Source organism: Haliotis rufescens, unplaced genomic scaffold, assembly GCF_023055435.1.
Source record: "Haliotis rufescens isolate VD_foot unplaced genomic scaffold, xgHalRufe1.0.p SCAF_19, whole genome shotgun sequence".
Taxonomy (NCBI): domain Eukaryota; kingdom Metazoa; phylum Mollusca; class Gastropoda; order Lepetellida; family Haliotidae; genus Haliotis; species Haliotis rufescens.
In genome coordinates this window covers 5,435,724-5,460,396 of record NW_025963879.1, presented here as the reverse complement: position 1 = coordinate 5,460,396, position 24,673 = coordinate 5,435,724, and the positions used below count along the sequence as shown (strand labels likewise).

Genomic DNA, 24,673 nt, shown 5'->3' with positions numbered 1-24,673 from the left:
GTGTCTCGTGGACAGAAGAAACTGGGAAGTAACACTTCTGACCTTGACTATTGAGATTGACTATCCACCCTAGAGTGATCAGAATGTCTATCACTTCTTGTGTAGCTATCTGACTGAGGGATTGCGATAGAGCTCTGAGTAACCAGTCGTCGAGAAACGGGTGGCAGAACCAACCTTTCGACCTGGCCACTTGGGCAGGAATCAACATCAGCTTGGTGAACACCCTCGGGGCCGTGGCGATCCCGAATGGTAGAACCCTGAAATGATAACACCTCCTGTCGAAAGAAAACCTGAGGTATTTCTTGAACTCGGGGTGTATGGGTACGTGGAGATAGGCGTCTTTTAGGTCTATTGACGTTAGCCATTCTCCTGTCTCGACAGCTGAGATCACTGAGCGCAGTGTCTCCATCCTGAAGGACGGTACCTCTATAAGTTTGCTCAGCCTTCTCAGATTGAGAATAGGTCTGAACCCTCTGTCTTTTTTGGTGACTAGGAAATATGTCAAGTAGAAGCCCTCGCTTTCCTGTCCCATGGGAACCAGTTTCGATCGCCGCCTTCATAAGAAGTGCGTCGACCTCGGCACGGAGGAATTCCGCCTTCTCTCGGGTAGCAGGCACAGGAGTGTGCTTTATCCCGGAGAAGGGGGACGGATGATGTTTCCACCGAGGCAAGTGGCCATCCCTTAGAGTGTACAGGGTCCAGGGATTGGATGTAACTGTCTCCCATTCCTTCAGGAATAGAGACAGTCGGCCGCCTACGGGGACATCCGGCTTGAGGCAGTGGACCCCTGCTGTCGGCAGTTCGATAACTTGCGACTGTGGGTCCACCCGGGGCTCTTCGGGCGCTAATGTGAACCCGAAGCGGCTGCTTCGAGGCAGGTGTGGACTTCTGAGCCTGAGCGTCAGCATGGGAGGAGTCAAACGGAGAGGCCCGCTTACGCGGTTTAACGCTAGGTATCTCCAACAAGGCCTTAGAGTCCTTGATGGAGGCATACATTTGAGCGGCCTCTCTGACCACCTGCTGAGCCCCAGGGAGGGTAGCACCCATCTTATATGGCAAAGCTAGGAGGTCTTGGCGTGTGGAAGTCGAGTACTTAGATACTGTCATCCACAACCTGCGCATGCCCATAACAGTGCACATCATCTGCGAGGCACAGCTATGGGTAGCGTCCCGCGTGAGATGACTATGAACCTCTGTAAGTTGAGCAGCCAACTCCGAAGAGTCAGCCGGCGCCTCTCCCACTAGCTCCCTCTGTACAGCAGACAGATATGTGGAGTGTACGGGTAGCTGTTGGCATGCATTACGGTATTGCTCCTCGAAGCAAACGTAAGCAGCCTTCAACTCCACACCGCACATGGGAAAGGGGGGCAACTGCCGGCTCTGCTTGGCCTTAGCTAAGGTGGGGGTCGAAGACCCCCCCAGGGTGACAAAAATTCAGACGCACTCGTCGACCACTGGCACCTCGAAATCACCGTCCTCTGCCAAGGGTACCGCTTAATAAATTCCGGCAGGTCAAACTTCCTGCGGGCACCCGAAAGCAGAGGGTCGATGACCTTGCTAGGAGCGAAGGTGTGCCCCGGAAGGCGGAACTCAGTCGGATCCGACTCAGGCATAGGCACAGCCACCTGAGGCAGTACCTGAACAATCTTATCCCATACGTGCCTCAACGAGGATGCGAAGGAGAACGTTCCCGAAGCCTCCGAGTCATCCCCTCCCTCCTCCATCCACTCCTCATCTCTCGATTCCGAGCCGACCGTAATCGACTCATCCTTGAGAGAGTAAGTGGACGAGGTAGGAAAAGGACGCCAGAAGGCCTGGGCCTTCACATCCCCGGGCTGCCCCCTGCCCGAAGCCGAGTCCCGGTCCCGAGGTGCCGGGGGTTCAAGGGAACCCACCTGGCTCTGGGCCATGGATCCACTAGCGGGAGCCTCGGCCTCGGAGAAGGCATCTGACTCCGCTAGGGTAAAGGTGCGGAGGAAGTGAACGGGCCAGCGCCCGCCCCCCTTCGCTGGGGAGCGACCTCGAGCCGGAGCCGGAGCCCGGTCTCAGATCGTCCCCGAGGTCAAGTGGCCTGCCTTGGCCGACGCCAGGCATTCCACAAGACCTCAAAACCGCGCCCAGCGCCGACAATGGGGAAGGCCCAGCCCGCATCTCCTCTCGGAGTTGGGACTTGACCTCCACCATCATCGACTTAAACAGAGCAGAGATGTCTGCTAAAGAGGGTGCAGGTGTGGGCACCTCGGGGACCCTAGAGCCTTCTCCCCCGGCCCTCGGAGAGGGGGCGGAGGAGACAGTTGCAGAAGGCGTTTTTGACTTGGCCTTACTTTTACTTTTTAGAAGGGGGGGGGGGATGGCCTTTTTGGAGTGTATATCCATCCCTGCCTCGAGTAGGCTCTTATAATGCAAGTGGTCGGCATGCCGCTGCTTCATTGTTTTAGGGGCAAAGGCCCTGCACACTTTAGGCAGCAATCATGCTGATCCTGGGGCGGAATGTTTAGCCCACATCCCGTACAAAGTTTGAAGGTCTGTAAAAAAGACCGTAAATACTGAGTTGGGTTGGGCGGGAAAAGTGTATCAGTGCGATATTAAAGATCGGAAAGACACGTGCTTTTTAAATTGTGAAAACAGAAGCAAAGGCATAATGTATAATGCGATTTGTAACGCGATACTAATAGCCAATGTCCGTAAGATATTTTAAAAAAAACACCATGTGGGCGGGTTACGCGCTAAGGTGTAAAAAAAACCTAAAAAGGTAAGTGTAGTTATAATCTAGTACAACACCTTGGGTTTTGTAAAGGAAAACGTGCAGTTCAAATCTGTATGATATATCGAAACCCCAAGCCATTTTGCTGGCCTTGGCGTTACATGTGTCAGACAGTGGAACCACACAATGGACGCCATTACGGTCATTTGAATTCTAATGCACCGTACATGTGGCGTTTCTTCTATGAGAATTACAACCTTGTAACTTTACAATGCGAGGTATTACGCCTTTGCAAGGAAATAAATGTACCATACATACAGTTTGGTCAGTCATGTTGTCTCAGTGTTACGATCACGTAGTTTGAAACTTTTCTTGAAATATTCACACGTCCTGTCAGGTGTATGACATAAAGGAAAGTGATTTGGGTGAGAGTTGCTTCCCCTGGCGTGACGCGCCGTGGAGGGTGAGGCCCCGTAAGGGTGGTCGTATATCATACAAAAACAAAGTTTTTTGTGTGGTAACAATTTTTATTAAGGATTTGGGTGAGAGTTGCTTCCCCTGGCGTGACGCGCCGTGGAGGGTGAGGCCCCGTAAGGGTGGTCGTATATCATACAAAAACGAAGTTTTTTGTGTGGTAACAATTTTTATTAAGGAAAATGGTTACAACTATGTCATGTAGATTTTCTTGAGCAAGGAAAATGCAATAAGTGCCCAAAGGAGGATTTAATCTGAAAGAGAATCAAGAATTTATTGCACTATATACAGGATACTAGATGTGAGACTGTAGAACACTTAGTATCCTCATCTGCGCTGACTGGCTGCTGTGAGCTGTCGGGCCAAGATGAGAGGTCTTTGAAAGGTGAGAGTGAGTGAGTGAGTGTGGTTTTACGCCGCTTTTAGCAATATTCCAACAATATCACAGCGGGGGACACCAGAAATGGGCTTCACACATTGTACCCATGTCGGTAATCGAACCCGGGTCTTCGGGGTGACGAGTGAACGCTTTAACCACTAGGCTACCCGACCGCCCCTTGAAAGATGAGAGGACCAAAGTGATGAAGACCAGGGACATCGGAAACAGAGACATCACGAAGGTAGTGGGAAGCAAAGACCGTGTCAGATCGCCAGAAACATCCTTCCATGATGGCTTTGAGTGTGCAATTACTGTGCAATGCTAAGGTGAAAGCCACAGCCCTCATCTCGTGAGGCTCCGAGGATGATAGAACACAGCCAAAAGGAAGTGGTGGTTCGAGATACCTCTGAGGTTGCAGCCATTGATAATGGGATAAAAAGACGTTTGCGTAAACAACAAGAGGCCTGAGATGGCGGCGGAAGGGTAAATAGGCGATATGGTTGTCCTGGGAGCTGGTTCTTAGCAATAAAGTCCCAGCACAAACCCAGGAAAACTGTTGATGTTGATGACCGGACTCTATGGACGTCTAAAGCATGAATCTCACTGATTTGGGCTGCTGTGGCCAGGGCGAGGATGAAGACAAGTGGTTCATACTTGGCTGAAGATAGGTGATGGATCGTTGAGATCCCATGCTGAAGGTGCCAATCGAGACAATTAGTTCACAATGTGGTATGAGTGAATCAACGCCTGAAGCTCAGCAACAGTGGATATCTTGGAGCCAGTAGATACAATTAATAGAAGCCAAATAGGTAGGCAAAGTTGATCCCTTCAACTTCCTAGTAGAGCAGAGACGGAGGTATTGTTTGACTGCAGTGGTGGGAGATGAAATATCCCTAGCTGAACAATAACTTTCAAACGCCTTCAACTTGTGGTCATACAAAGTTTTTGTAGAGGTGCAATGCACTGACGTAATAGTCCTTGCCAACTTCTTAGAATAACCCCAGGCTATGAGAGATCTCTGGAGATGACCCAAACGCAAAGATGGAGGGTCTCTGTAGACAAATGTAGCTGATTGTGGCTGCATGAGAAGGTCTGACCGCAGAGTAAGAGGATGGTGATGTTGATCGGCGACATTGAAGAGGACGGTGAACTTCTCACCAGGCAAATGGGCACCACCAAAAGGAGTAGAAGACTCTTGGTGGTCATAACCTTCTGCAGGATCCAAGGAAGGAGGCCAGGCGGAGGATATGCATAAGCCAGGAGATCTTCCCATGATTCTGCTAAGGCATCGCGATCCAATGCCAGCTGATCCAGTATGGAGGATATATATTTCTGCAACTGTTCGTTGAAGTCTGTTGCGGAGAGGTCAAGATCTGGGGTTCAGTAAAGGCGGTAGATCCAGCGAAAGACTTGAGAATGGAGTTGCCATTCGATCTGGGATGGTTGATCATGGCGGAAAAAGGCATCTGCTATTCATTCTGGATCCCTGGAATGTGCCTGGCACATGAAGTGAAGTGAGTCGACAAGGGTGAAGAACTGAAATGTCGTTCAGATGAGTGACGCACACTTGGTCGACCCCGTCTTGTTGATGTACCAGACGATGGCCACATTGTCTGACTGGATCCTGGCTGGAGACGACTGAAGAAGATCCACCCAATGAGTGATGACCTCTAGATTGTTGCTGTGAAATTTCCTGTTGGCACTTGACCAATGCCCACCAGTCTGTTCATTGTGAAGGTTAGCGCCCCTACCGACTGTGGAGGCGTCAACGAAGAGGTGGTGCTCCGGTGCAAATGCCAGCAAGGAGACTCTGGCGCAAACATTCAACTCTTGAAGCCACCACCGAAGGTGACCATGTTGGTTCAACGGGAGCCGAATCTAGATATCGCAAATGTCCTCTTGGAGAAAGGGACGGAGGAAGCACTGAAATGGGCGCAGGTGTAAATTGACTTGTCGATAACGGAAAATCCATTGAGTAACGTAGATCTGGTGAAGCATGTCATTCTGGCGAGCAGGCGATCTGACAATCATTTGGTCATTTACGATCTATCGAATGACAATCCTGTGAGCGAAGATCCATCGCCAGTCGTCGACCCCTTGCTCGATGACAATCGTCCTTCTGATCAATAGGGCTGTCGCCATTAGATAGCAGGAGAGGTATACTTACATCCTCAGAGAGCTGCAGGGAGTGGTGATGTACAAATTCACGAGCAGGTAAGGTGGTGAGGTAACCCTCTGCTGATGGCTGAGACTTGTGCAAGGTTGAGTGACAGGGAAACACTCCTCGTCTTACTTGCAATAAGAGGGGAACTGCTGACAAAAGTACAGTCCGGTGGTCAGTAGAAAGCGGGACAACTGTAGGAGACAGTGATCTGTCATGTGCATGGTGTGTGGTCTGCCCAGAGGCGGGGAAGTTGGCAGTCTAAAACTAGTTGGAGAGCAAGTCCTCATCAATGGAAAGTGATGTAATCGTCGCCCAAGTAGTCTTTTCTTGTTTTTCTTTGCATGAAGACGAAGGCAGAGTCACATGGGATAACACAATTTATTTGGTTTTCTTTGTGGTGGGTGGACCATGCTCAGAATCTTAACATGACACCTTTGAGCGACAATCAGCCGCCATTTTTGACATTTTGCGAAGGTAAGTTTTGAAAGCAGATTCTGACAGGGTAACACACTGCTGACATCGTGTATCAATATCACACACTCCACGACAATCACAACATATAGGATGGGGGTCAAGTGGAGAAAGCAGGCGACTGCAGTCTGTGCAGAGGGGGCGTGATGATGATATCGTATTGTAAAGTTAGTGAGCTCTGTCAAAAACCAAAAACCAAAATATATTCTCTGTTCAGGTAACGTCTATAACATCAGGCGATAAATAGAATTGAGAGTGAGGGTGCTCGATATGTCGGGTGATCAGATCTCAGGAGTCGTGTCGCACGGAATTGCAGAGAGGCGTGACCCATGATCACTTAGTTATGTGAGGGATGTGTTGGGCCGGTTTGTTTTTTGAAGCTGGAAACTTTGTTAAAGGATGTTTCCACACCAGGATCGAAGAATATGAAAAAGAGCATAGTGTGAGAAAGGATAAGTTTAAAAATACGGTCCAAAGATCATGTGAAGATGGCTAATGGACCAATCAGATTGCAGGCTTCTAAACACTGGGAAATGAAATTGTATCCTACCCAAACAAACTGCAAAAGATGTAAAACTGAATACACCAATTGGACCACAGAAGCAAACAGTTGCTGGTTATCCATTCTAATGCCCTTCAGAGTGCACTATCATAATCATGATATGGAGTGGGCATGGGTGGCCCAGTCGTTTAAGGCGCCGCAATTGGCTGTGCAGAGTTGCATCCCTTGGGCACGCCAGAAACCTATGATTGTGGGTTCGAATCCCGGTTCACCCTGATTATGTTTCTAGGTTTGTCAGTGCCATACCCGTGCTCGTTGGTTTCACTGAAGTGACAAACGTCTGAGACCTGCATCACTTTGGGCTTTCCTCCCACATTAAGCCGACACGCCGCGATATAACTGGAATAGTGTTAAAAGCGGCGTTCAACCCAACTCACTCACTCATGATATGGTAATCACTTATGTAGGTTTATTGGAACTTATCACCTAACCATATACACACACAACCTCAAAATAATCATTTCTGTGCCTAGCACCATATCATGCAACACCTCAGGGATTTGTGGACCACTGCCCAAACTCTAGATGTGAAGGAGTACTCACCCAATCTAGAACCCTACCTAGAGATTTTGAAGAAAGTGTAGTGTATCTGCTTAATCATGACGTTTTACAATAGCCAAATGTGCCTCTTGTTCATTAATACCAGAAATCCTGGGTATGTGGGAATGAGTCAGGAACCTGACATTTGAGTTTGGGTAAAAAATATAAATTGAATAGCCCCATACCATCATCTCCCTCACATGTGGAATGCAGTTAAGTGGAGCCAAAATAGTGAAATAGTCATAAAACTATGTATGTAGATGGGACTTTGTCCAAAGTTCTGATTCGAAGGATACAACATTCGTAATAGCTCTTTGGTGACAACATGGATGTCCTGAGTTCTCCTAGCATTGATGAAGCATGCTTTAGGCCATCCATCAGTTTGCCCTTGTCCTGTAGAAAAATCACAAAGCTGGTTATATTGTGCAAACGAAAAAAGAGCCACCTCTAAATTTTATATGCTACGGTAGGTCATAAAAGATTATAATAAAAATTAAATCAGGAATATGCAAACAAAATTGTGCAAGACACTGTACCTCACCTGGATATGAAATCAACAATTAAAAATGTCAAAAAGACAGCCACTTAAAAATAGATGCTCTCACCATTGATATTCCAATATTTTTTATATACATACAGAGGACTTGAAATCACTCACTAAAATCCAAGGAGGATGAGAGGTACCGTATACAGAGCCAAAAATACATTTTGAGAGAATGGTTAAGAGTATGGTATGGAGAAGGTAAAATTCATAATAATGCAAAAAAACGTTCCCACAACTCACTAAATATACACCATATTTTCAAAATAATCAAAATGTCTGAGAAATGGCCATAAGCAGATTTTTCAGCATGGTATCTAGCTCCCTTGCTTTCTGCACATGTACAAGGCAGGAAAACCTTATTTCGTTAAAACAATCAAAGTTCTTGATTCAGATTATTGGGGAGGTGGCTGGAATTACTTCTGATAGATGCAGAATTCTTTGAATTATTTACAATCATAACTATTTTTTTATAATTCCTGTGAATACTTTACCTCTATTACATCAATGCCTGAATATACCAGAGGGACAGGTAGGTTGACATCTAGCAGTTATTAGAAAATAAAAACCTTTCACACCCTCTGATTATATTTAATCTTCTTGATGGCATTTTCTCAGTTGGGTTGTTTCAACTATTGGGAAACCTGATGGACCTTAAAACACATCAATTCCTGATGTCTGGGGCTATATCAAGATAAACAATAGAACCGAGACACCACAGGTGGTCTGAATTGGAAATAAATGTTCATGGTCATTCTCAAATTCAATGTAACTCGTAAGATCACTGATATGACTTTGACTGACCAATGAGGTGCTGGAGATATAATTCTGTATGAACAGCCACCACTTGAGATCCTACATCAGACTTGTAGGGATGGTGTCATTTTGAAAGTCTTTAGAGAAACTGAGAGGGTTCAACCAAGCTTGTATGGCGCGAAGCCACAATCTTGCCCTAAACTTCATGTTTTGTAAGGATGTCAGGTTCCCAATCAGAGACATCCATCAATGAAGTGTATGGTTTGGTTGATTCGATACCTTGTTTATCATCCATAATGTACAGAGATAATGCTCAAGGCACCTACACAAAGCTGATGATCAAAGTTGTTTCTCTATAGTGCACCTCTTTGACCTCTATTTCTAGCCTAGCCTGTGGAGATGTACACTTATCACAAAGAATCTGCATTTCTTGAAGAGACTTGGGGGGCATCAGCGACATGTTGATCCACACAACTTTCTAGTCTTTAAAACCACTGAAAATAATTAGCCTGGCAACCAGAAACTTAATGTGCTATGTTAACATTAATATTTTTTAAAAATTATCCCATTTTGCATGGAAGGCAAGATAATATCACTAATTATGGATAGTTGAGGGTGAAAAGAACTTTTGATCACAAGCCAAATTAAGAGAATTAGGCATATATGCAATGGAGGTAGAGTATTTGCAAGAATTATGTATGGTATGGCTGCACTTTGATTTTGTTAGCCCATGACAACAGCTATTATGCTGTAAAGTTTGAATCAAGGTCAAATAACATATTGAAAGAAAACCATAGAACACATTTGTTAAGCACCAATAATAATTACACCTATGCCAAATTTCAATACATTTTGAAAAAAGATGGCCTCCAAAGGTATTCTAAATATGGACACTGTGTATGTTAAACATCAAATCAGAATTCTGTGAGCTTTTTATATATACACCATAGGTGGGATCGCTCATACAAAGCTTCTACATAGGCTTTGTAGTTTCAGAGGAGATATCAAAAATGCAAAAGTTAACGATGGACGGACGGATGACGGACAATGCTCCAGACATAAACTCACTTGACCTTCAGTCAGGTGAGCTAATAATGACATCTTGAATATGCCTGCCAAATGGACGTTCAAAATGTAAAAGTTAATGATGAATGGACAGACAACCTGAAAAAACAGGCCACATCAAAAGCTCACTTGATTTTCATTCAGGGGAACTAAAAATATCTTGCAAGAAGGTGTATATAAAGTGTGAGGCCATAGTAGGGTCAAAACTTTAAATACGCGGCACATGAGGAGTGACGGGGCACAGTAATGTAGCTGGCATTAGGTCATACAGTAGGTCCATTTCAGGTGACAAGAAACACCAGCTAAGCAAAGTATTACAGCACACGCGACAAATCCCAAATTCCAAATATAACACACCCCGACGTTGTAAATTAACACAAAACACAAAAGTTTCAGAGCACTCGGTTCAATCCCCACCAGTCCATTCCGCATCGTCCGAATTGGTTTGTGATTATCCAAACACAAGCAACACATTCATAAATCGGTGATATTCCCAATTTTCTAGTGCCATCAGAGGGTTCACGCGTCGGGGTGTTTTCCATAACTGCTCCATAAACGTCATTTTCAACAGCAGTAAGTATAAATTTCATCCTCATGCTCCCGTTCAACTCGAAATGCACCTCTTTACAAACTTATGTGACGTCATACATAAATCCGCGCTTGAAATTATAGGAATTCAACGTCAGTTTGGATGGGTTCAATGAAGTGTGAACGATTTAAAAGTGCTGGTTAAACTTTCTTGTGAACCTCCTTGCAAGCTCGGAGGTTCACACAGTTTAACCAGCGCTTTAACATGCCTCATCCAGTACAAATCATAACTGAAAAATATTCAAATACCTATTGCCATATATATATATATGTACTCACAAGACAGCGGATCATCTGGAAGGCCTGATTCTTGACAACATTTGTGGCTTCCTCCAGGAGCTTCTCCTGCTCCTCCTGCGGAGACAATTGTGGTGTTGACGGCTACAAATACACAAGGACATTGTGAGCACTACAAATACACAAGGACATTGTGAGCACTACAAATACACAAGGACATTGTGAGCACTACAAATACACAAGGACATTGTGAGCACTACAAATGCACAAGGACATTGTGAGCACTACAAATACACAAGGACATTTGAGCACTACAAATGCACAATGACATTGTGAGCACTACAAATACACAAGGACATTGTGAGCACTAAAAAATACACAAGGACACTGTGAGCACTACAAATTCACAAAGACACTGTGAGCACTACAAATACACAAGGACATTGTGAGCACTACAAATACACAAGGACATTGTGAGCACTACAAATACACAAGGACATTGTGAGCACTACAAATACACAAGGACATTGTGAGCACTACAAATACACAAGGACATTGTGAGCACTACATATACACAAGGACGTTGTGAGCACTACATATACACAAGGACATTGTGAGCACATCGTGTCACCATCACTGTAATGCATGAGTTTGATGCTGGCAGACGTGTGTGGACATCAGTGGGGATTTTGTTGCAAAAGAATTAGCAGCCAACTCCTCCAATACAGTCCATCATGGTTAGGTTCAGAACTTTAAACCCACCCATCAAATGTAGATTACTAAACTAGTCGTCGTTGGATATTGTTTATATAACGAGTGTATTTCAGAACGTATCTGGTGAGGGAAATACACGGGTAGGAATTTATTTATTACTCGCTTAAACTTGGCATATTAATATTGACATTCAACGTTGTTTGTATAAGGGTGGCTAAGAATACAACATTGGAAGTTAATAATTCAACAATCAGCCGTTTCCTTAGGGTGCAACCTGGCAATGCGTGTGCAGCTTTCTCAAAGATCTATATACTAAAAAACAATAAGAAGACAATTCTAAAATCATGTTCATAATTGCATTTATATACACAAACATCGCAAAGTTAGAAACATCTGCATTCAATGGAAAATCCATCTTCAAACTTGGTTCAGTATAAGTGAGCGAGACGTTTGACTCATTTCATCATGGCTATGTTATTTCACACGTGTCAACAGATAACTAATCATTAAAGTGGTATGAACGCTACCTACTTCAACCTCATACCAGATACAAATCCCTTGCCTCTGACTAGCAAAAGCATTTCCACTCAGAATACATCACTTACAGTCTTGGGACATAGTGGTTCTGGTTGGGGAAGCATAAGCTCAATGCAGTACAATTCTAAATTTTACTTACAATAAAAGCTGCCTTCTGTAGTTAAGGGAAACAACATTCCAACTTTCAGTCGCCTAGCCGGCGCCATTTTAATTAGCCTGCGTACTCACCAGAAGCCAATTAGCGCCAACGACCGAAAAAACTGGGCTTCTGGCCTACTGGTAAATCATGATACTTACTAGGGCTGGGACGAGACCAAATTTACTACCCGGCTACCCTCCACCTTATTACCCGACCCTACCCGGGTACCCGTTGTTGATATTTTGAGATAGGTACAACCTGTCTGATTTGGAAAAATTTGACCGTAGCCCTGGCAAAATGTATTTATTTACATGTGTAAAACGATCAGGTCATTCATACACTGAAGTTTACTGCTTGGAGTTTGCATATAATGCAACAATTAAAGGTCAAGGTAATAAAGCACTCAGTGGTTCGCATTGTGTTTTGGGTAATTATTTGATCTACGATTAGGTTATATATTCAGATCTGATGTGGTGAATGTACTACATGTTATGTGATATGCACGTGGCAGCACAGCAAGAGAGGAATGATCAGTAGAGATGCAAAAAACATGGATCAAAGGATTAAACGATAATATGTTGATTGATTAATCAGTTATCTTGCACATTGGATTTGTCAAAAGTAAGAGTTTATATACTAAAGCAGATTGAATACACCCATATCTGAGCGTGAAGTGCCAATGTAAAAACTACATGCTTTGTTCAAAGGATTAGCCAATAATACATTGATTGCTTGCTCATTGTTGTCTCACTCAATGGATTTTTAAAAGAATCCTTGACATCATGAACATAGTTGTCACCTGTGCTATCTCAGCTGACCAATGAGACTTGATGTCTATGTGAAACATACTTACGTGATCAGTTGAGAGACGAACATGGGTCACAATACCCAGAAACACTATACATGTATATATTTTAAAATATTAGCTTGTTACAAAATCATGTGACATCGGACAAGTTTCTTTGTACAGCTTCTGATGTATGGGATAGTGTTCCTTTAGGTGGATATCTGCAGTTACATTCCTCACTGCCTGATATTATACATATAACCTTTGTCAGTTGTAATTATGATATTTGCATATGATTTCCCTTCATTTGCTGTAGCATAACCCGGGTGCCATCAACGTGACGGATCAAATTGTTCTCTATGTGAAACATATCCAGCAATATCAATCAGTTGTTCCACAGTGCTACACTTATGGTTATTATTATTTTAAACATACATAGTAAAAGCAGCAACTCAAAACAACTTGATGTTGGAATATTTTATACCTGATATAAGAATAGTTTCAGATACTATTTGTCCAATCATTACATCAAAATTCTTTGAAGTAATATTTACTTCCTACTAACTAAATCACCGGTAGATAGGTAGAAAATGTGCATACAGCTGATTGCTATTTCCGGCTTATTTTGCGAGAAAATACACATGGTAATCTTTATTCAAAGGGCAAGTACACACGAAAATCAACCTATTTTTCTTGTACTTTTTCAACATGAAAAGTATTTACCAAGTAGTTTCATAGCCAAACAATACAAATATCACAAGTAACTAATTTATTTAATTCACTGAATCGATTCATATTTTTCACATTTACTGAGAGTTCTATTTCCATAATAAACACACCATGACTAATGCTTCTTGCAATATGATGTCACTGGTGCCAATTGATAGAGGAATGACGTCATAAGACTTTATTAGACCCGTTTCACCTGGTGTAAGTACAGGTGTGTACTTCTAGGTTCTTAGATGCACAGCCTGCTGTTTTGTTTGGTCTTGTTCAAAATACAATGTTGAGCACACTATTACACTAAAATTATTTGGTTTTCCGAAATCGCTGAAATGATGACTGAGAAGACAACAATGCATGGATAATGTGCTGTAAGGTTCCTGACGATAGTTGAAAGGGTTCGTTGTATATATTGCGCTTATTCCATTTTTTGTGTTGCGCATATTGACTCTTGTTGAATTGCTGTCGTGTTCTGCGAGAAAATATACATGCTGGTTTATGAAACTGTTCGGAAGCGGATGGTGTACGATCCTTATATGGAAACGGGCTAAAGGTGACAGCACTCTCATCCAGACCCTGACTGGGCTGTTTTTGTAAACAAATGCTGTAAAGTTGAAGTAACTCAGGTAAGTTTGCTGTATAGTTATTAAACAGATAAAATCTAACAACAGTAATATTTTTAAGAAATGTATTTTAGCAGGATTAAAGTCATATTTGTTCATAGTTACTGTAGATAATCATAAATATCTGCGATTGTGTCTTGTTCTTATTTTCACTTCTGGTTAGCTGATCATTGCAATATGTAACTAATTCATGTAATTTTGGTGGAGAAAGTTGAGTTTTAAGTAATTTCGAATTTCATGTTTGTGTTAAGTTTTACAGCCATTCTCATTCACGAGCGGGGACAATGCCTATGAATAGCACTACTCCTCAATGCCGAGGACAGTCAGTATGTAGAGGGCCCATCTGAAGAATAGAACCATGAAGGTCACTCGTTACACACGCGCACAGCAACTTATTTTGATGATATATGCATAATATCTCTTAAATATACCATGTTAATAATTCAATAAAAACCAAAACATTTTATAGCTTTCTATGATGTTGACATGTTGTGTTTATTACTACTGGTTTCAAAACTTTTTGAAATATTGTGGACATGTTTCAATATCACTGATGTAATTTTATAACCTTACAAGTTACATATGTTTACATAACTGTCTCCCAAATAAACATTTATGGTATTGGAGATTTATTGTCAGATTTGTTTTATAAAAATAAAAGAACAAGTCAATAATTAATACAAATCCTTGCTCACAGTCTAGAAAAAAACAAGTGAAAATGTCTGTCACTGATGAAAGTAAATCATATTATGTTTTCTAAACTTTATTTCAAGTGTTCATATAAAACATTAATTGAATATTTCATAAGTCTGAACTTATTGAAAATGCTAGTTTCAACTACAAAACCATTTTAGCCTGAAACCATTCCAGATGATTGCTGAAGGGAACACCAAAAAATTATATGACTTACCCATTCCTTGATTATGGGGTTCTAAGGTTATTCCTTATTTCATTGCAAATCATAAATCATGAGACATATATTATGAAGGGACTAACTCTGAGCTCATTACCTTGCAACATTGTTTCATTACGACTAAAAATTTGATTTTTGATTTTTGATAGTCATATTGATCGACTGAAAACGTGGAACTGTGCATAAGAAACAGACGTTAAAATTTCAGTTGGCAGGTGGGCTAGGGACAGTTCAGTATCTTTAGCCCGACCTAGATTTTGCAAGCCATAGGCTAGAGCAACAGTTAACTATTTGGCACAGTGCACATCACACCAAGTAGAATCATACAATGGATCAAGGTGGTACAAATTCATCAGGAATGACTGTAATATGACCAACAGTCCTGGACGATGGTTGCAGTCCATCCCTGTAGTACAATAACCCTCAGTGTGTAATTATTTACAATCCAACACACCTCTAAAGAAAAAAAACCCTGACATTAGAGAGGGCGGGTGCTTGATGTAACTAATAATGTCATTTGGACGCCTCCAACTGGCTGTCGCTGGTGGTGATAGTTCGCTAACATTTTTAGACCCTATGATCTTTTTTGGTTATGCTTTGATCTATATCATATTCGATTCGCCGTCTAGAATCTACACGACAGAAATAAAAACAAGCAAGTACCCACCATCTTGTAATCATGTGACCAATATAATGAGTGTATTTATACGAACTGACTCTGTCCGAGTACAACGTTCTAGGTCGAAAACACAAATGTGCCCAATGCCGAAACTGTACACAGCTTTTTAGTCAAAACGGTCATGTATTGGCGTGTCAATTTCCTTCCACTGTGGGTTTAATTTGTTTGATAAATAAAATAACTATAATTAAGAATATTGACTTTCATTTTGTGTTTATTTGAGATTATTTAGAGTTAAATAAATACCAAGTGATTCCGTGGCATCTGATTCCATATTTAGCGAAAGAATATGTTTAGTAGACGCGCCAACTAACGGAATGCAGGAGAAAATGGCTTAATTGAAGAATGTCCCTAGCCAATTTGGAGAAGATGACCCTAACCTTAATTTTGTCATAATGGCCACAAATTAGGGAGAAACAAAACTAACGCAAATCCGAAGTGATTTAGTTTATTTATTGTTAACAAGTTCAGTTAATTTATTGTCAAACTACTCTGCATAATTGTGTGTCAAGTGGTCTGTCACAAGGTCACATAGTCTCCATATAAACAATCCTCTTATTTCAACCATGGCAGCTTCTTATTCCGACACAACAAGCATCAGACATCCATCCACCTGTGTTTTACCCATATGGCTCCCTCATCAGCGAATTTTGAACTTCGGATAGAAGCGTCGACTGTGGTCAGGCTGGCAGCAGGTATATATCGTTCATGTCGTTTTCATGTTATTCTTTATTTACTAGGAAACTCCAGACGCGAGTGCTACACTGCCACATGACGTTGTACGTGGCGTCCTCTATAGGACACGCGTAAATAATCACGATACACGTCTGCTCCTCGATAAAAGTTACAGCAAACCGCTCCGCTAATGTTTGATATTTATAAAGCGATTTTACTTCAAATACAAACTTCAAAAATAGTCCTCTGTGTGACTTGCATTCGACACTGAGAACGACAGCCAATGAATGCAGTGTTATTGTCGTCGCAACCTACGAGAAATCGACCAGCGCTTGTTTTCTCGTTGAGGTAGACAGGACCCTGTCAATCACAACGGACGATGGGACATGGGTAATGGAACAGTGGACTTATTGGTTATCTACTACTCTTAAAGTTCCTGATATATTGTTAATTTCTCAGTTTTATTTTTTAACCCTGAAATGCATGACATTTGTTTGAAAGTTTATCACAATAACGAGAGGGAGAGTCTAGAGGTTTTGGAGAAGTATATGGGACGGGAAGAGGTCAAAACGGTAACACGTCAAAATGGCCACAATCAAAACCTTGGTCAGTACGGCCCCACTAATTTTCGTGGTCATTTTGACTTTTAGGGTAGCTGTTTTGACTTTACATGTGGCCATATTGAAGTGTGGCCGGTTTGATTATAACCCTGTCGGACTTGTGTGTAATTGCTTGAACAGAAAGTACTTAGGTCTACATTTCTATTTTTTAAACAGTTGTTTATGACATGTCATATTTGGTCTTCTAGTTTCTTAAAATTCCCGATATGTAGTTAGTTGTTAATTTTTATTTCTATTTAAACCCTGAAATGCATGACATGTCTCAGAAAGTTGACCCCAATAATGAAATGGTGAGAGCTTTTGGAAGTCCGTGTGACAGGAAGAAGTCAAAATGGCCACTGAGACCTTATTCAAAAAGACCACACAAAACTAAAAAAAGGCCACAGACCATTGTCAGAACGGCCCCATTACTTTTGGTTTGTGGCCATATTGACTTTTTAATCTTCTCTCAGTCCAAATATAATCACCTGGTCATGAATTCTTAAAGGTTCTTGACTTTGAAGGTGAACATGTACACATGAATTATCAGAGATCTAAAACAGAGTGGGAATAATCATTGTCTTGAAATCAACTGCCATACTTTCTACTTTCCTTTGTCTCCCTTCCATTAGTCTCCCGCCCAATCAGTCGTCTTTGACATCGTGAGTCCAACCAGTGCACGGCTCTTAGACGTTTCTTTGTTTCTACACACTCATGCATATTTCATGTATCGGTGATCCGTTGATTTGCCAAAGCCAGGCAGAAGAAGATGTTTTTATATGGGAGCAGCAGCCCGAACTGTTGTGTCTTCAGGGGCACTCACTCCCAAGGCAAAAAGAATAACCATTTAGGAACAAGAACATTCTTTACGGTTACAGTGTTTATCGAGCGAGAAAAACTTCATAGAGTATCCCTATCAGTTTCTATTCCTATTCAATAAAATCCAATATCAGGAATGATGGTCATTTTAGGCAGGCGCGGTGTCTTGTAAGAGAGTCACGGTATCTCGCAATAGGGGTAATACACCCAGCAACACAAACTTAATTATTGTATAGATCTGAAACCACACGGCATTGAATGGATGATACATTAAAAGGTGAATATCAAGATTATTGAATTATTCTTAACTGAATAATGTATGTCATATATAATTTTAACTCTCAGATTTTGTAATCCAGGAAATATATCCTTCGATAATAGGATATAAGAGTGTACTTATCTTGGCTTTCCAGTTTGTACTACCATATTCAAGTAATATTAGAGTAAGTCTCTTGCGTAACCGATAATGAAATCTCATAAAAACAGGAATAATATGGATATGGGTGAATTGGTTAATCACATGTATATGTTGACAACCTTATGCTAATTATTAGTAGGGCTGAAACGATAGCCCGGGACACCGATGCATCGCGATACACTCCATACGATACGGTGTGCGATTTGTGAGGTGCTGTATCTCGATTTTTCACGATACGTTTTTTCAAAGACGTATAGATCTATACGTACGTCTTTTTTTGTAAATAAACTTTTATCACAGATACGTTTTAAATGTGTTTAAAGAAGCATCGAGTCCCCAGGCACCGTAGGCCGGTTAACCAGCCAAGCCTTAGTCACGTCAAAATAGTATATATTTTTATGGGCCTACCTGTCATACCATTCATTTATTAAATCTATCACATCTCACAATGACTGAAATACGTATTCTATTTCAATTTATCATTTTTTATTCATAGATTAAAAAGTTATTCACTTTATCCCGCAATGTTATTGAAAATATAATTCTCGGACATACACTTCGACAACGTGCACATCGAAAGTGTCAAAGAGCAAAACAAAGACGTTTCAATCAAACCTTTAAATATATCATACAAAGTGATAAATAAAATCAACATAAATATATCTAAAAGTGGTCAAACTTACAGCTAAGTTATTATTTCCAACTTTTCGTGCGTTCGCGTGTAATGTTAGTCAAATGACATCTCGGCTTTCGGCGCCTCGAATTCTCGGCTCGGACACGATGTTCAATGCCAAAATATATGCAGGAAAAGTCTTTGTCATAGCTTGCAACCTAGCATGATACATCCACGAAGCTCCATATTTTTAATATAGATCGCGATTTCCTGCTTAAAACGTTCAGAATAACACGATTTAACCAAAATATTTCGTAAAAATCTGAAATTCATCGTACACGAGGATTTGTAATTTGATTGCCTGCCTCAGGTCACGTGCTCAAATTTGACCAATCATGAACCTTATAGCAGATTTCGGCAAGAAAGCGTCATTAGAAACCAATCAAATGAAATCTTATGTTAAGCTACGAAAAGACTCAAGGCAATGTTACGAGCGTGTAGATGAAAAAACAAGCTTTCTAGCGATGTGTCATATGTCAGACACCGACAAACGTGTTATTCATACGAAGCATTCGAAAACGGAGGTATTTCTTCATGTTACTGAGCGGACAGCCGCTGTTATCTTGAAATGAGTGAAAAGAGATGCTATTCATAATTCTTTTTAAAATAATTTTCCAATTAGATCTACGTAATCAATGAAAATAAAAAATAAATAAGTAGATCTTTTGAAATCTTACATTTGCCCCAAATCGTCAAATTTTCGCTTCCTTGGTCCTTAATCTGGACGTTATGAATGTGCCAGCTTACATTTTTTATTTACAACGAACTTAATTCAGTTGTCAATGCATTATTTAAATAATGTGATAAACATAACTTATAAACACTAGGATTAGACCTTTCAAACGGTGTATAACAAGGCTGTTGCTATAATTATTTTTAATTGTTTTTTTTCCTTTATACATGAAAATGGCAAATCATTAGTTACTGGACACTGGGACATTTAGTATTTAGTATTTACTCCTAGAATCTACCATCTAGTCACAACTCACAAATATGTAGAACTGTTAGTTTTGTGTTTGCTAGCCATTACATGGAAATGGCAGATGATTCATTAAGTTAAAATACTCATAACAGTATATATTTTATGACTCATGAACATTCATTAACTTTCATTTAATTTTTCATGTTAAGAAACTAAGTTATATTCATTTATCTCTTGTCTTCTCTTGTCACTACGTGTATCGTAGCGTATCGAGATACGTATCGAATCGTGATGTAAGTATCGAGATACGTATCGTATCGTGACCTAGGTGTATCGTTGCAGCCCTACTAATTAGGTATCTTTCTTCATGTTAAAATGCGACTACAGTGTGTCCAAACGTATCAAAACCTGTCCTGCTTTAAGGCAGAATTCAAAGCTTCGTGTAAAAACTTTCTCAGAAAGAAAAATCGCAAAGTCACACAAAGTCGCACAGAATGCAGTAAATGATTACAGTAAGCCAGAAGAGAGTTTCAAGGCCAGTGTTTTAAAAACCTGCGAAATTGTAAATACATAAACCCTAAATGATTCAGGAATATCCTTACAGTAAGACAAACGCGATTGAGATTATCATGATATTAACTATTTCAAAGATATCAACAGAGCAGTGGAAACATCCTAGATGGTGTAATAACACATTCAGTTTCTTGATTGTAGTCAGTGAAAGCGGAATCGTGAAGGCTGTCAAACACCTTAAAACAGCAAAACACGTGGATTAGATAATATTTACAACAACAAATTAAAAGTGTCTATTCGTCACACTGAATTGTCATACGCGATTTGGTTACATTAAATAATAACGACAACACCTTTCCATACTCATACGAAATACCTGCAAAACGTAGCTAGACTGCATTGTACGATTCCCACTGTACCATTAGCATGTGTTTATTAATCACCATCAAATATGGATCAATACCAAATATGGATCACTAACAAATAATGATGATACCAGGTATTCGCGAAAAGATGATCGTATTCTGCCCCACCAATGTTTAAAAACAAAGGTGACCCAGACACCGAAAATAATTGACAAAGTAACAATCGTAAGCAGAGTCGGCAGGCCGATTCACCTCCATAATTCACCAAGCGTTTGCATCAGTATCCTGCAGGGATGATAATACAACTTCGGATTTCTTCCCGTGTACCACTGATGTTCCACACGAACACTTTTTTTGCTATATATCTTTGCGACCAGGAGGTTTTCTTACAGGGCACATCATTAAAAGACTTAGTACTGAAACTATACCTGATATTACAGAACGAGAACTATGTACTAAAACTATTTGTTCCGGTGTATGCCGATGGAACCATAATAATGGTATAATGTGAAAAGGAACTGCAGGAAGTCAGAAGTCAGAAGCTTGACATAGAAAGAATTGCGTAAACGTAAAATGTCTTGTGGACATAACATGACGTCATAGAGGTAATTAATGGTGTCGCTGTGACAAGTCAGTTTAATACGCAGGGGCGGTAACCTTTGTTGTTTAACGCCGCACTCAGTCGTATTCCAGCTATTTGACGGCGGTATGTAAATAATCGAGCCTGGACCAGACAATCCAGTGATTAATGTCATGAGCATCGATCCACGCAGTTGGGATACGATGACATGCATTAACCAAGTCAGCGAGCCTGACCACCCGATCCCGTTAGTCGCCTCTTACGACAAGCATAGTCGCCTCTTACGACAAGCATGGTTTGCTGAAGACCTATTCTAACCTGGATCTTCACGGGACCTTTGGAAAATGGACAAACTTAAGGAACGGCAGTGATGAACAAGTACTTGTAGAAAAGGGGCTAAACACTAGTACAGCACTGGGGAAGATGTTCCTTCCTATGTCACCGTAAAGAGGCGCACAGCGGACTAAGCATGGCAGAGATGGTGTTGGAGACGACCATCGTCCTGGAAGGTCGTTTCAAGAGAATCCACGATTTGGTGATGACCGTCTATTAGGCAACTAGTAGGTAAGAGTACATTCCATTATTACAGAAACTTTGGCAATGAAGAAAAATATGAGCTTGTTGGGTTACAAAGCTCAATAACAATAAGTGTATCAATTGCCGGATATGTCAGCTTTGAGGTATCTCGCGTTCTTGAAAACAAAATGCAAATGTCGTAAGTACAGCCGATAAAAGTTATATGAAAATATTAGCCAGTAACCTTGTTCGAGGAATGTATCCGCAGATATCCACACAAGGGACCAATTTCACAGCTGAAGCTGTACAAAGAAACGTGTTCGATATCGCGTGTCTTTCTGACAATGTAGCATTTTAAAAAACATACAGCGTTTGGGCATATTATAACCTGTCTTCGTCTCCCAACTGATTACGTAAGTATGTTTCAGGGGTTTCACATAGACATCAAGTCTCATTGGTCAGCTGAGTTAGCACAGGTGACAACTATGTTCATGATGTCCACGGTTCTTAAAAAAACCCCTTTGAGTTAGATAACAAGAAAACATTGATGCAGAGCATCAAAGTTCCCCGCCATATGTGATGCCTCACAAACGCATAATTATGATGTTACTGAAAGGCATGATGGAGCATAATTATATTAACCACAAATAACACAACGCTGTTGTGGAAAAAAATATTATTTATTTTGAGTATTGGGCAATACAGTTGATACATTTGCATAGGGTAGGTCTATTTAAAAATAGTTTCTTGTTTAACGCCGCACTCAGCATTATTCCAGCCATATGACGGAGGTCTGTAAATAATCCAGTCTGGACCAGATCATCCAGTGATTGACACCAAGAGCATCGAACTACGCAATTGGAATATGATGTTATGCATCGACCAAATCGGTCAAATAATTACCCGGTCGGTCGGGTAGCCTAGTGGTTAAAGCGTTCGCTCGTCACGCCGAAGACCCGGGTTCGATTCCCGACATGGGTAAAATGTGTGAAGCCCATTTCTGGTGTCCCCCGCCGTGATATTGCTGGAATATTGCTAAAAGCGGCGTAAAACCATACTCACTCACTCAAATAATTACCCAAGACACAATGCGAACCACTGAGTGCTTTATTACCTTGACACCCTCATAGGCAGCGGTGAACTTTATTGAGATACGGTGTATTTTGCAGTCATAGTAGTTCTACCACTAATTATAACTGTCATAAAGTCATTAACTGAGCATCAAGTTGAATGACAAATACACAGGTGTAGGGTTATACCACGAAACATGGATGCGAGAAGCGAGTATTAATTATTGTATTATATGCAATTTGCCGGAAAAGAAGGGTCGTTGCTGTTTTGACTATATATGAAATTTGCTTCATTGTTGCATACGTACTCGTATTTGCTGTATACTACACTACATAATTGTACATACTTATTTACACATGCTGACGGATTTTGCAATGTTATAGTAAGCACCATCCAATCAAATTCGAAGATTCAAGGGGATTTCCTTTCGCTGTCAGCGAGGTGGTCCGAAGGGTGGAGTCGGCTATCGCCTACAGTGCACTTTGCCTACAGAAATTGTAGCATGGTGTGGTAGTTTGCCTACACTAATAATAATACATCCCTAACTGACAAATGGATTAGTCCACTCACTATCTCGTTACAGGTTAAAAATTTCAAACAAAGATACTGTAAACAACATATCAAGATAAAACTTGTTACTCTGATCTTGTTATGTTGTTACAATGTATTTACCCGAGTATCTCTCATGAGAAGAGAGAAGCCAGCATATAATTAACAACAAAGTATAATATCAGTAACAACATTTAATAAAGTATAAAGGCTCAGCCATACAAGATGATACTGGTTAGTCCAAACATGCAGCTGCAGTGAGTAATAGGGATGAAGGACTCAAACTGGAGTTTAGCTACAGTGAGTAATAGGGATTAAGGACTCAAACTGGAGTTTAGCTACAGTGAGTAATGGGGATGAAGGACTCAAACTGGAGTTTAGCTACAGTGAGTAATGGGGATTAAGGACTCAAACTGGAGTTTAGCTACAGTGAGTAATAGGGATTAAGGACTGCAGCAGGAGTTTAGCTACAGTGAGTAATGGGGATTAAGGACTCAAACTGGAGTTTAGCTACAGTGAGTAATAGGGATTAAGGACTGCAGCAGGAGTTTAGCTATAGTGAGTAATGGGGATGAAGGACTCAAACTGGCGTTTAACTACAGTGAGTAATGGGGATAAAGGACTCAAACTGGAGTTAAGCTACAGTGAGTAATATGGATTAAGGACTCAAACTGGAGTTTAGCTACAGTGAGTAATATGGATTAAGGACTCAAACTGGAGTTTAGCTACAGTGAGTAATGGGGATTAAGGACTCAAACTGGAGTTTAGCTACAGTGGGTAATATGGATTAAGGACTCAAACTGGAGTTTAGCTACAGTGAGTAATGGGGATAAAGGACTCAAACTGGAGTTAAGCTACAGTGAGTAATAGGGATTAAGGACTCAAACTGGAGTTTAGCTACAGTGAGTAATAGGGACTAAGGACTCATTTTGAGTTTAGCTACAGTGAGTAATAGGGATGAAGGACTGCAGCAGGAGTTTAGCTACAGTGAGTAATGGGGATTAAGGACTCGAACTGGAGTTTAGCTACAGTGAGTAATGGGGATGAAGGACTCAAACTGGAGTTAAGCTACAGTGAGTAATAGGGATTAAGGACTCAAACTGGAGTTTAGCTACAGTGAGTAATAGGGATGAAGGACTCAAACTGGAGTTTAGCTACAGTGAGTAATAGGGATTAAGGACTAAAACTGGAGTTAAGCTATGGTGAGTAATAGGGATTAAGGACTCAAACTGGAGTTAAGCTACAGTGAGTAATAGGGATTAAGGACTCAAACTGGAGTTAAGCTACAGTGAGTAATAGGGATTTAGGACTCAAACTGGAGTTTAGCTACAGTGAGTAATAGGGATGAAGGACTCAAACTGGAGTTTAGCTACAGTG

General features: G+C 41.1%; 1 protein-coding gene across 1 annotated transcript in view; it reads right to left on the bottom strand.

Moving 5' to 3' along the window:
- Nucleotides 1-15,672, bottom strand: part of LOC124148422 (vacuolar protein sorting-associated protein 35-like) — a 100,200-nt gene extending 84,528 nt beyond the window's left edge. Inside the window, exons 1-3 of the mRNA XM_046519506.2 lie at nt 15,585-15,672; nt 10,524-10,625; nt 7,591-7,687 (exon numbers count right to left, since the gene is read on the bottom strand). Of these exons, the coding sequence (XP_046375462.1) occupies nt 7,591-7,687; nt 10,524-10,625; nt 15,585-15,587 (202 nt within the window). The 5' untranslated portion in view covers nt 15,588-15,672. The remainder of the gene's footprint in view (nt 1-7,590; nt 7,688-10,523; nt 10,626-15,584) is intronic.
- Nucleotides 15,673-24,673: the final 9,001 nt, after the last annotated feature.